This window comes from Pyrenophora tritici-repentis, chromosome 5 (assembly GCF_003171515.1).
Source record: "Pyrenophora tritici-repentis strain M4 chromosome 5, whole genome shotgun sequence".
Lineage (NCBI taxonomy): Eukaryota > Fungi > Ascomycota > Dothideomycetes > Pleosporales > Pleosporaceae > Pyrenophora > Pyrenophora tritici-repentis.
This window is the reverse complement of record NC_089394.1, coordinates 970,286-982,051: the sequence shown is the minus strand read 5'-3', so window position 1 is coordinate 982,051 and position 11,766 is coordinate 970,286. Positions and strand designations below refer to the sequence as shown.

General features: G+C 52.5%; 3 protein-coding genes across 3 annotated transcripts; 1 reads left to right on the top strand and 2 right to left on the bottom strand.

Moving 5' to 3' along the window:
* Nucleotides 1-829: 829 nt before the first annotated feature.
* On the top strand, nt 830-1,724 carry PtrM4_103490 (uncharacterized protein; the record flags this gene model as incomplete). The annotated part of the gene is made up of 2 exons (XM_066107513.1): nt 830-853; nt 900-1,724. 2 exons carry the CDS (start codon nt 830-832, stop codon nt 1,722-1,724), a joined length of 849 nt encoding a protein of 282 aa, XP_065961962.1.
* Nucleotides 1,725-4,769: 3,045 nt separating this feature from the next.
* Nucleotides 4,770-6,041, bottom strand: PtrM4_103480 (uncharacterized protein; the record flags this gene model as incomplete). Its single annotated transcript, XM_001936251.2, has 1 exon — nt 4,770-6,041. One exon carries the CDS (start codon nt 6,039-6,041, stop codon nt 4,770-4,772), a length of 1,272 nt encoding a protein of 423 aa, XP_001936286.2.
* Nucleotides 6,042-8,336: 2,295 nt separating this feature from the next.
* Nucleotides 8,337-10,740, bottom strand: PtrM4_103470 (MAP65-ASE1 multi-domain protein; the record flags this gene model as incomplete). The annotated part of the gene is made up of 3 exons (XM_001936252.2): nt 8,337-9,359; nt 9,409-10,581; nt 10,630-10,740. The coding sequence occupies 3 exons, from the start codon at nt 10,738-10,740 to the stop codon at nt 8,337-8,339; spliced, it is 2,307 nt and encodes a 768-aa protein (XP_001936287.2).
* Nucleotides 10,741-11,766: the final 1,026 nt, after the last annotated feature.

Here is an 11,766-nt window from a genome sequence, read left to right as displayed (position 1 = left end):
CAGATGCCAAATGGGAACGCGTCTACAGCTATGCACATAGTTCCTTGTTTGTCTCGGGGAAATCTCATGGACCTTCCGAACCAGCCCTAGCTCTCCCCCTCCGCCTTGGATGAGAGTTGTTTTTCCCTTTCAACCTCAAACTTAGAATTTTCCCGTTCCATACAATTGCAGATGTGTATTAACACGGAAGTCTTTGGGAAGCCCCGCTTTGCACTGGCCGGCGAGACCGGTATTTCAGGCCGGGTGTGGCGTCGGATGACGGCGATGAACATCTAACTACCGATCGAGAACAGAACACTCTAGTACAGTGACAAGCCCCTGAAGTCTAAGGCTGTTTCTCCGGCCTTATGAAGGAGGAGTGCCGGGCATCAGCCTAGATGTTAGAGGGTGTATGTATGGACGGGATTTGCGAAGTGTGATGCGAATGATAGGCACGTTGCCTCTGGCGGCTGAGACTTCAGCTCTAGCGATGTGTTATATCGCTAGTAAGCCGTCAAACTGGTGACTGCAACATTGGATATCTCCCCAGCGCACCCAGCAAAACACACGCATCGTGGGTACTCAAAGTTGAATCTCTGCTTTCTAATGGCAGACCCTCCAGAACCATTCTCTTCCGCTTCACCAGGATCGGATGTGGACGACTCAGATGAGCAATGTAGTTGTTCAGTAAATTGGTGTCATGTTGACCCTGTCGATACAGACCCTTCTATAGATCAACTTTGGGTAATGCTTAAGAAGACATGCATCCGAAAGGACGCGAAAATTTTCGACGAGATTGTCTGTACGGCCATTTGGAAGTATGAAATCGATCAAGATGCAGTGTATCGCAATGTCCAATGATCACGGCCGGTATGTATAACCAGGTATCGTCTTCTTCGATCATATGTTGATAGTCACAGGACCCTAAGCTGTTCCTACTGCGAAGCATTATCGACGAAGAATGTAGTAGAAGCCCAACTCTTGCGGCGAAGTTTCAGAAGTACGTCGTCGCCTGGAACAAGAAGCATCGGCGAGAAAGTCCGGATCGGAAGCACGAGCTGTATAGAATTATACCCCCAATGTGCAATGTTAGGCATGAGTGTTGGATCCAACAGAGCCCGATAGGCGCTGAAGAGGAGCTGGAGATCGTCGAACACCGGATCATCGACAGCGATTCTATGGATACTTTTTGGATGGAAAACGCATTCTGGACACCTTTCAGAAAATGGGTCAGAAACCGCTATGGCGGATACGAGGCTAGGCAAGAAGAGCTACACGTGTACTATGAGAGTACTGGGATACCTTTTCGTTTCTTAGATCTGCCTCTAGAGCTGCGATATATGGTTATAAGATTGGTATTAGGGTCAAAGGATATCTGGCCGCTTCTGACTCCATCTCACAGACAGCGACTCGTAGCATCGAGCCATGTCGAGCATCGGGAACCAGAGACGTACCAGGAGCTGAGCGATAGGTTGAACCGGTACAATGGCTTGTCCAAGGGAGTGTATCCTATCGAATTTGCAGCGCCGTCCCAGTCGCCAATGAAGCATGGATATAATTCAAAACACCTGGATAAACACCCCGAAACCGTTCATCCGGGTCTTGGTCCGACAAAACAAAAAGAAGTCACGGCAAGAAACCTTCTTCTTGTCAGCAAGGCAATGCGTAAGAATACCCAGGTCATCATATTCCACAAAACTACCAAGCGGTTCAACGAATTGGACGACATGACGGACATTGTCTGATATTTGCACAAGTACACCACCACAACAGCCATACCATCTTTCAAAGCCTTCGATGCAAAGGTATTGCAGCATGTTTCCGTAAGCTTCACCAACTACGATTATTATAAATTTATCGGTTGGCGCAGCGGAGGCAGAGTCATCACGCCAGCTGACCCGGAATTGTGGAGGTGCCTTCTAGACCGGCTCTGCAGCATCGATACTCTGGAACACCTGGATATGCAATTCCAGCGCCTGGAATAATCCGTCCATGTGGAAGACGGATACGTCGAATCTTGGGATCCCTTTGGTGATGCCCACCAATCGTACGATCTAGCTTGCCAGAAGGCTGTCGTCCACAGCATCTTGGTGCTGGGTTACAGCAACTTGAGATGTATCAACAAGGTCACCATCTCCGGCCACGTGGGACCGCGTGCACACGAATGCTATGACAAGATCTTTTCTGAACCGCGCTCTCATGGTGGCCAACTCAGTACTCGACAGCGCTTCTATGATCAAACAGCATGCGCTACTCCAGTGCAGTTTCCTGTAAATTTTGTTAATTTTCCACCAGAGTATGAGTAAGTACATCGCTTATACGAGTGGCGATTACTAGTAGCTTTTCTTACTAACTTGTACTTTAGAGACTTCGAATGCTTTTGTGAGCCGAAATGCGGACTTGATGCAGAGGGCTATAGAGATCGTGATGGTTATCGAGAACGAGTGCCTCTCGAATTGCTCTAGTCTCTTCTCCGGGAACGAGCTTTCCTGAGTACAACATAGAATGCATCTAGGGTGTATAACGGACGTAGATGTGTCCTTGGCCTTTCGGTGTACTTCGGTAGAATTCACCAGTCAATCCATCTCTTCCACATCTCAAATTTGACACCGCACCCACGCCTCAAGCCTCTCTCACTTCAATGCTTACAAATGTTTGATTTTGATTATACTGTCGACTAGGAAGGGGTAAATGTTCATGCACCTGAATCTTGCGGTAGTTCCGAATTATCCGCTGTTCCGATCGGAACTGAAATGCCTACCACACATGTGCACTTCGCAAGGGCACGTGTGCACCTACTACCAACGTAGTGAGTCAGGCGGGTAGATAGTATTGTTTATTGTGGTATGCGTTTGTCATAGCTACATGTAGATGCCTGTTAGAGACATTTCTCAACCGATTTCTTCTTCTTCTGTTTTTACGAAGGTAGACGTGTGCTTTTTGGACCAACAGTTGGATTAAGCTGCGACGGGAGAAGATAATCACTGATCTGTTAGCCCGAGCTCTAATAAAAACTCGTCTTTTACCGCATCTCACATGTGACATGGAGGGTGTCAGCCCGTATAGCGATCTCTATCTATAGCTTTCATTCTCTATTTCAGCCCACAGAAACTTTACATAAAAAATCAATCTGCTACATTCTGTCACGGTGGCCGTGAACTTGGCAGTGACATTCAAGCAGTGACATTCAGTGCACGGGAGGCATGCATAACATATTGATACAGTCGAGCATTAACACGGTATACTCGTCGTGAAATTTGGTGTAATCTTGTGTCAATTTCAGTTGGGTGCACTAACCACACAGTTCGCGACACAAAACCTAGGTATTTTAAGATGCTTGTAGATTGTTTTTGTAGATTGTATCGTACATGTATATATGACTGTACATGTGTGTATAGATGTGTAGATGATCCCATCCCATTCCGTTCCGCCCCATCCCGTAACCCAGCCTTGGCTCACGCCTAACCCCATCTTCCGGTATGAAAATGCAAGCCCAACTCAGGTCCCTTCACCGCTATACTATGCAATGTGACTCAAAGAGAAAACCAAGGAGAAAGAAAACTTCGCTAGGCGAATAAGGTGTAAGTGCAAGCAAGAGGAAGAAAAAAAACTTGCTCTTCGCTTAAACGGGCAAAATGAAAACAATCAACCAAGAAGATGCGGTCAGCACTTGACCGTTTTCCAAATAATCTAGGTAACGAACCACATCCCCCCCTCATCCCTGTCTGGCGCAATGAGTGCGCATGCAGAAATGCAAAAATTGAAACACGTCAATCTAAGTAGTGTAACTCCAACTCAGGTTGTTGGAGGGTCGCTAAAATATGCAGAGGAGTGCTAAAACGGCAAAACACGTGTCTTGGAGATGCGTGCGTCTCGGGGGAATCTCGTAGATCTTCGGGATAGGATAGATGTAGCCGCAACCAACCCCGTGCATTTCCTTCATCTTTTTTCTTCTTTGCTCCACTGAGTTTCATTTAACCAGAATTTTCTTGCTTCGACACAAACGTGTAACGGGGCTGGACTGGATGGCTATTTTGCGAGACCCCCACTGCTTGCGCGCCGCAACCGGCAACGGTATCGGCGAGACCCGGTATTTTGGAGGCGGGTCCCTCGGCAACCTGCAAAAAAGTCGGGCAGTTTCTCTGTGCTGGTATCGTCAAAGGGGGGTGCCCCATGTCGAAACCCATGCATTTCAGGAACACAGGCGGGGGGATGTATTCACCGGAAGTTTGTTGGTCGTGGTGTGGCGCATGCGCTTAGTTTGTTGTTCGTGTTGGCTCCAGTAAAACCCCGTGATGTATACGAGCGGCCGACGGCCAAAAGATCAAGACAGATTGATCAACCACCATACGCGCAATCCACCTCTTTTATTCTCCTTATGACGTACACGGCAATCGGAATAATATGTGGTGTGGAGTCCAAAGGTGCCAGATCCCAGCAGAACGGTCGCGTGAAGCTTATGCCGAGACCAGCAATCCTGTTATCCCAAACGAAGGCGTCTCCACACTCCATCCGCCGCGCCAAACCATAGCAGGTCATGCGATCCACGGAGAAACGGAGTCCGCGATCGCCTTCAGGGCTCAATCGGTGCTGCCCAATGACGGAAGCTCCAAAACCTTCATCTTGCGTGTGTGGAGACCGCCTTACAACGTGCATTTCTCGCTTCGCCTGGCTGGCAGATGTCGACGAGTAAGTAATGTACCGGTCCTGCGTGCGTGCCCAACTCTTATGGGAACGAACACGTGTGTGTGCTGCAACCCTGACGAAAATTGCAAGCAAAACTAGCGTCTTCATCCCGCAACGATTGGAGTCCAACGAGCGGGCACACGGCTTGCGTCATGGTGTGTGGGTGCTTTGCTAGACCCTGATTTTCTTGGCGGTAACCAGATGCGTGCCTTGCCAACGGCCTTTGCGTCGAGCTTGCCAACACGTCGCATGTTCATCTCGAGCACAATGACTCGTAGGAAGTCGCTGTTCTCGCGCGGCTCGCGTTGCCGGACGGTGGGCTCGTCGCCAGCAAGGACTCTTCCTGCCTCGGAAAACGGATCTGCGGTGCGATTTCGTCGGGACTTTTGCGATCGGCCTCGGCGTTCGTACGTCTGCATTTGGATCATGGGCGCGTTAGGATCGGCGTCGATGTCAAGTGAGAGGGCGTCGTGGAGCTGCATGGAGAGCTCAGTAGGTGAGATGGGTGAAGGCTGCGGGTTGAGGTATCGTCGCAATTCGGGTGATGGTAGTCCTTCCAGGTGTTTCGGTCGCATCTCGCTTGTGAACCTGGGTGACAACAATGATCGCGTGAGGAAGTCATCCGGCGGAACACTGGGTGCCGTGAAGTTTGAAAATGACCTGGCTGCAGATTTGAGTGCTTGGAGCGAAGCCGTCAAATTGGACTTGAATGATCGGAATCGCTCGTTGGAAGGGGCGGGAGCAACCTCATCGCTGATGTCTGGAATGATGATGTCATCGCATTCATCAGGCCCAAAATGAAGCAACGGATGGTCGAGGATACAGTCTTCTTTTGGAGGAGATGAGACAATCTTCTCGCGGCGCTCTGGTAGGGATTTCCGGCCAATCGAGTCGGGCGTGCTGAGGTTGTCCCAATGGGATGCGTATGATGGGCCATCGTAGTCCAGCGAGGGCGGCATAGTAGATATGGAGTCGCTTGAGATGGATCTAGATGTTAAGAAGGAGTCCTTCTCTTGTTCCATGCTCATGACGCTGCTGTACTCGTCGTCTGACTCGTCGACGCGACCAAGCAGTAGATCCATAGGCGAGCCCACGAGCGAGGGTGGAGTGTCCGAGTCGTCCTGCTTCCACTCCTGTATCAACTCGTCCATTGATATCCTCCTGTCCATTGTAGAGCGCGGTCTTCGGCGGGCGGGCATCTTGGGGATGGCGGTGACGGCGAGCAAGGCAGCAACGGCAGGCGGCAGCGCCTTTGCATCGTGACTCGGCGCCGAACGCATAGACTGACTTCTACTCTGGCCTCTCATTCTCACGGTCTGTGTCGATGATGCTGACTTCATGGGCGAGCGAGGCGGAATGCCAACGGGTTTGGTCATGGTAACAGGAGATTGACCCGCTTTGTGTTGGAGACTTGGGATGTCGTTATTCATAAATTGCGTGTCTGTGTCCACAGTAACCGGCCTAGAACTTCGCGGAGACGGACTCGATCGCGTTCGCGTGCCCATCTTCTCGGACTTTGATCTAGTAGTGTGCGATGATGGCGGAGAGGGTTGCAGATAAGGGAAGGACCTTGGCGAGTACATGATGCTGGTGAAATTGGGCCCTGAAGGCGTTTCCCCCGTGACTAACACGTCGGACTTTCCAGGAACGGCTGGGTCTTTGGACTGTTGGCTAGGCTGGATGTGACGTGCGAGGGCCGGATTTCTTTACGTTATTGCTGTCTGGCGATTGGATGGTCCTGCAAGGGCAGCTCGCGAGCGACATCAGACTACAGGGATGACGTGTGCCGAAAGTGACCGACGCACTGGGTCGGCAGTAATATATAGATCTGAAAGGTAGAGATGCCGTAGGACGCAGAGAAAAAGGAAGAATCAGAATGGCAGTAGTAAATAGTGATAGATGTCGAGGATGATGATGGAGACGGAGGCACAACCTCGGCGGTGATAAGGACGTATGACGGCGTTGTTGGGTTTCAAGGGTTATCGGGTGAGCGATAGGTAATAAGGGCAAAGTCGCGTGGGAGGCTCCTATCGGACACCAAAGCACACGACCAGGCTTCCGCCAGGCCGCGGTGCATGCACAAGCAAGACTAAGACGAGATAATCGCGGCTGAGAAGACGAATGCGCGTCCTCCTGCACCGTCAACGCCTACACCTTGCTGATCACACCCGGTGCACAGCACGCCGCACCTTCCGCCCCGGTCGGTCCCGCATATGCGCCACTCTTTTTTTGATGATCGCCCCCAGCCCGCCCCTGATTGGCTTGGCCGCCACCTCCACGATTCTCAGCCCTGCCCGCCCCACGCCTCTGCCTTCTGGAAGACTCGCGCTTCTCGTCACATGAGGGCTTGAGGCTGGGTCACACCCCGTCATCTGAGCTCGCGTCGCCGCCGTTATCGTGACCGTTGCTGGCGCAAACAGGCGCTTGGTTGAGGTTGCCAATAACTAAGAGTCATACCAGTACGGGCACCGGCGTGCGCGCGCGCATCTACCATGCCTGGATGACACCTGTACGTGGCTGCATGTGTGTGTGTGTGTGTGTGTGCCATAAGCCTGGCAACCTTCCGGTCATGGTTGGGCCTGTCAAATCCCACATCCTTATCTATCGTATCTCGCTTCATGCACGTAACTTCTGCCTTGCATCCGCCGGCCGCCAGCGCGCTAACTTCGCATCATGGCCCTCTGGGGCTTGTGGGGTGCATGCCCGCCCTCGCTGAAAAATAAAACGTGGAGCGAAGTTTATTTAGACTCGACAACGCCTGGTTTTTTCCCCATTTCGACGTCATTGGCAAGGGGAAAACTTGAAAGGGGACGTCAGGAGAGCACGTGTCGGCCATGCTAGGGAATGAGGCTCAACGGTCGTGCATAATGGAGCACAGTCACAGCGTTCGCACCTGCTCAATTGAGGTTAAGGGATCTCTTGTGCGAAAGAGGAAGGAACACGAGTACGGCTTCTCGTGGAACCACCAAGGGAGCTCTCCGCCGCAGTTACTCAATTAATCTGAGGCGCCCCTGCATCGACTTCACCGAGCCCAATCTTCCTTCAGTCAAGTCACCATGCACGTGTGTCAATCACCCGGGTGCTGCAGCTTAACTTGAAATGTTGCTTCATTCTGTTCAATGGTAATAGTACACGTCTCCTCTCTCGAGCTCACACTCACTCACACTCAATCTTACGTCTACCAATCGAGAGACATTTGTATGCACTTCACCTCGCTTCACCCGCACCCAACCTTCAAGTGCACAAAAAAATATAAGGCATAGCGCATATCGCGCCTCATCCAGTGTCGGCCCACGCCAACAACGCCGTAGCTCCGCAATACCGCCGCTTTGAAAACCAAGTAATGTGAAGAAAAATGAAGAGCCAGGACCCGCCTCCCCTCCCGAACCGACAGCGGCAGGGTCGAAGACGCAACCGCAATAAGTGACGTACAGCAACACCCTGCCAGCCTCCCATACGTGGCGATTCTCCCCATCTTGTGAAACGAAGGATTAGCCAAAGTGAAAATTTTCTGCAACCAATACGCCAGGCTGCCCGAAATCAGCATGAAAAAACAATAACCGAATTTGATCGGCCGTAGCGGTAAAAGTGTCGTCTGCCGTTATACCATGCCGTCGTTGGTCAAGTCGATCAAAGAAGGGTCCAAATGGACTGCAACAAGCATGACCCCTTCAATACCCGTCGCCATCATCCGTCCAGCCCGCGTCTGAGCCTTCCTTGACCCGTACCATGCGACCGTCCTGCTCCGTTAGAGCTTCGCCGTCGACGCTGCGTATGCTGCGGATCTTCTTGCCTTGTACGCCACGTGGGCTAGCTATATGGCCGCCTTCTGGTGTATAGCGCTTCATCTGCCGTCGGTAATGGTGGAAGTCGATTTCCTCCTCGGGAGGCTCGTCTGATCGTTCACTGAACGTCTCCCAGTTCTCCGACCCTGACTGCATCGTGACACCCGTAGCAGCCGTCCCGTTCGACGAGGTTTGTGAGATCTGTCTACTGCTTGCGGAAGATAGCGATGGTGGAGGGTACGTTGGCGTATAGGCACCACGCATCGTGTTGTGATGTCCCATGTAAGAAGGACCGTCGTCGTAGGGGTCCTCTGGCGGTACGTTACGTACAATGCTCTCGCTGCGCTCTCCACGGTTGAAAGCAAATCGGTTCATCGGTGTCTCCATTGTAGATGGTTCTGGTGGCACAAAGAGGTCCTTCATGCGTGGAGGAGGTGCCATTGGCGGCGCCATCTTCCGGAGTGTCGTTGAGTCTTCTCTGGAAAGCGCCGGTCGACGTTCAGATGGGTTGTCGCCCAGAGGTGCACTCTTGAGTGTCGCACGAGAAGGGATTTTCGAAGGACTCTTCGGACCTGATGCCGAAACAGAAGCACCAAAGTTTGAAGAAATACCTGACGAAACAGAGCTGGATAAGGTATGACGGGAGACGCTTGCGCCGAAGTTTGATAAGGGAGTCTTTGATCGGGTTGGGGGTGGTCCACGAACTGTCCCAGCGCGACTGGGGGCCGTCGATCTGGATACCGTCGCTGGCTTTGAAGGCATGCCCGTATTTGAGGGAGTCTTTGCGCGAGGTGGAGCGGCCTTTGCAGCAGCGGCGGCGGCATACAGTTCGTCGAGGTATCGATTGCCATGGACAAGGAAGGGGCGGCCATACTCGTCTTCCCAGTTCTCGAGAGTGTCCTTCAATTCCTGCCATGCTGTTAGTCCTGCTTCTGGTAGAGGGATATTGTGTACTTACAGCCTCAACCTTGGGCAGCTCCTTTGCGATGCGCTTGCGCATCTTCTCCTCGCGCAGGAGCTTGCCTGGGTCGCGCCTCTCGCCCTTGTTGCCGCGTGCCATGAGGCGTGTTGCATCTTGACTGGACTGCTGGAGGTCATCGCGTTCCTTGATCAGCTCGCGGTGTCGGTCGATCTTTTGGAGGATGGGTAGTCGCTGCTCCTTTAGTGCTTCGAGGCGCGCAATCTCGGACTCGTGTGCGGATAGTAGGGCGTCACTGCAAACATCTGAAAAGGCGGGTGTAAAGTCGAGCATCTCCTCCTCGGAAAAGTAGAGAGCATCCCAAAGCTCCTGGAGTTTGCATCGCGCCTCTTCGACAAACAAATGTAGGTTTTGGCGTTTTAGTTCGTTCAGCCTGGCCAATTCGTCTTCATACTCGTTGATGGTGCGCAGGCCACACCCGCGGTTGCTCGTAAGGAACTGCTTGCGCTCCCGCTCCTCGACACCTAGGCGATCCCAGAGCTCCTCGATGGTAGTGCGCAATTGGCCTAGTCGTCGTTCCCGGCTTCGCTTCTCCTCGACTAACCGTTCCTTTTTCGCCTTGAGTTGCGCAAGATCGTCCTTATGTAGACCCAGTTGCTCCGGCGCGTCACGGTGGCATTGCACGATTGCGCTGTCGGTTTGCGCCTGTGGAGTACCAAGTTCGGCCCAGAGTTGTATGATTTCCTGACATAGAACCTTGACCGTGTTGATTCGTCTGGTGTACTCTTCGTATACGCGTGTGAACTCGTTATCCAGCTTGTTGACGTAGGAGGGCGAGATGTCGAAGGAAGGTGAGACGGTAGCATTGGGTTCTGTCGGCGGGAGCTTGATCTGCACAAAGGAGGCCTCTAGATGCGATGCATATGACTCCAGGGCTTCGGCGAGTTTGCGCACCTGCTCGAAGCGCTCCTGGTGTCGCTTGCTGATGGTGTTGTATCGCTCCTTCAGCCCCTGTAAACAGCGCGTCAGCGGGAAGGTGATGTCGTCGTCGTCGGGATCCTCGTAGTTTGGGTTGGGCTTGTTGTCGTCGAGCGAGGCCTCCATTTGCCGGATAGTCTTGAGCAGGCGATGTGCCTCTTCTGTCATCTCATGCTTCTCGTTGGTGACCTGTCGCAGCTGGTTGTGAAGTGTTTCGGAAAGCGCAGAGAAGAGCTACATATTGTTAGCAGTCGCAAAGACGTATACACTGTCTAGACGCACCTCTGCCTCGCGAGAGTCTCGCTCATGGCTGGGAACACCAATGTCGTCGAAAAGGCCGTGCAGCTGGCCAATGATGGTGGTGACCTGCTGGGCTAGGTAGCTCGTGTCCATGGTGTCTGCAGGCCCGCCAGCGAGATCGATGGATGTTCAAAGGCGCATGCAAAGTTGCCGCTAGCAGTGGGGCGTTGGAAACGTGTGCTCGAATCTTTCGGTGCAATGAAGTAGTCCCGTCGTGCCAGTGGATAGCCGTGGGGAAGCGAGGAATGCACGATGTCGCAGTCAGCCGGAGATCGCGTGCAAACGAGGGTAATCACGCCAAAAGCGCTGTTGCTGAATGCAGAAACAAAGTGCAATATGCAGTTCCTGCAATTCTTGAAGTAAAGCACACACTGTAGGATGTGATGCAATGTTGGGATCGAGCGTCGATCGGGGTGCGAGCGGCTGGGTGGTCATAGTGGTCGCGCCCCCAGACTATTTGGAGAGAAACGCAGAGTCGGTTGTGAGGGGCAACGTCCCGCCTCATCCAGAGGCGCGTTGACATCAACGAGAACGCCCAGTGTCACCGCAGCGCGGCCTACCATTCATAGCGGGGTACCAACCCAAGTCCGTGGCAGCAGAGAGTAGGACAGCATGGATTATGCCGGTATTGCGCATGTCAACTTGTCAACACACATCCGGATTGAGTCTTGAATCTTCTTGGAGCGGATGAGTATGCCGTAGTGGAGCAACACCATACAACAGACACACTGCACCCGTTTCCAACTACTGTCGACTTGAACTGGAAATCATCTCACAGACGTTGGCGTGCCACCCTGTGGCTTGTCACGAACTGCTTACTCTCGCCGCAAACCTTAGAAGCCTCCGATCTTCGCGGGGGGCAATAGTTCTGTGCTGTTTGTTGTTTTTCGAACCGTCCAAGGCAACCTGGGCATCCTACAAGCGTGAACCCACATATCAGCGGCACAAAAACCTTGGAAGCAACCATGACCTCCGCTATACTGGTTGCTCAGTCGACTCTACTATGCTATACGAAACCTTCACCAGTCGCAGCCGCTTAGTCGTCTTTCCTTGCATATATCTGCATCAAGTGTGGAGCTGAGATACGCGCAATCCGATGGTCCAGAGAATGTCTGCCGC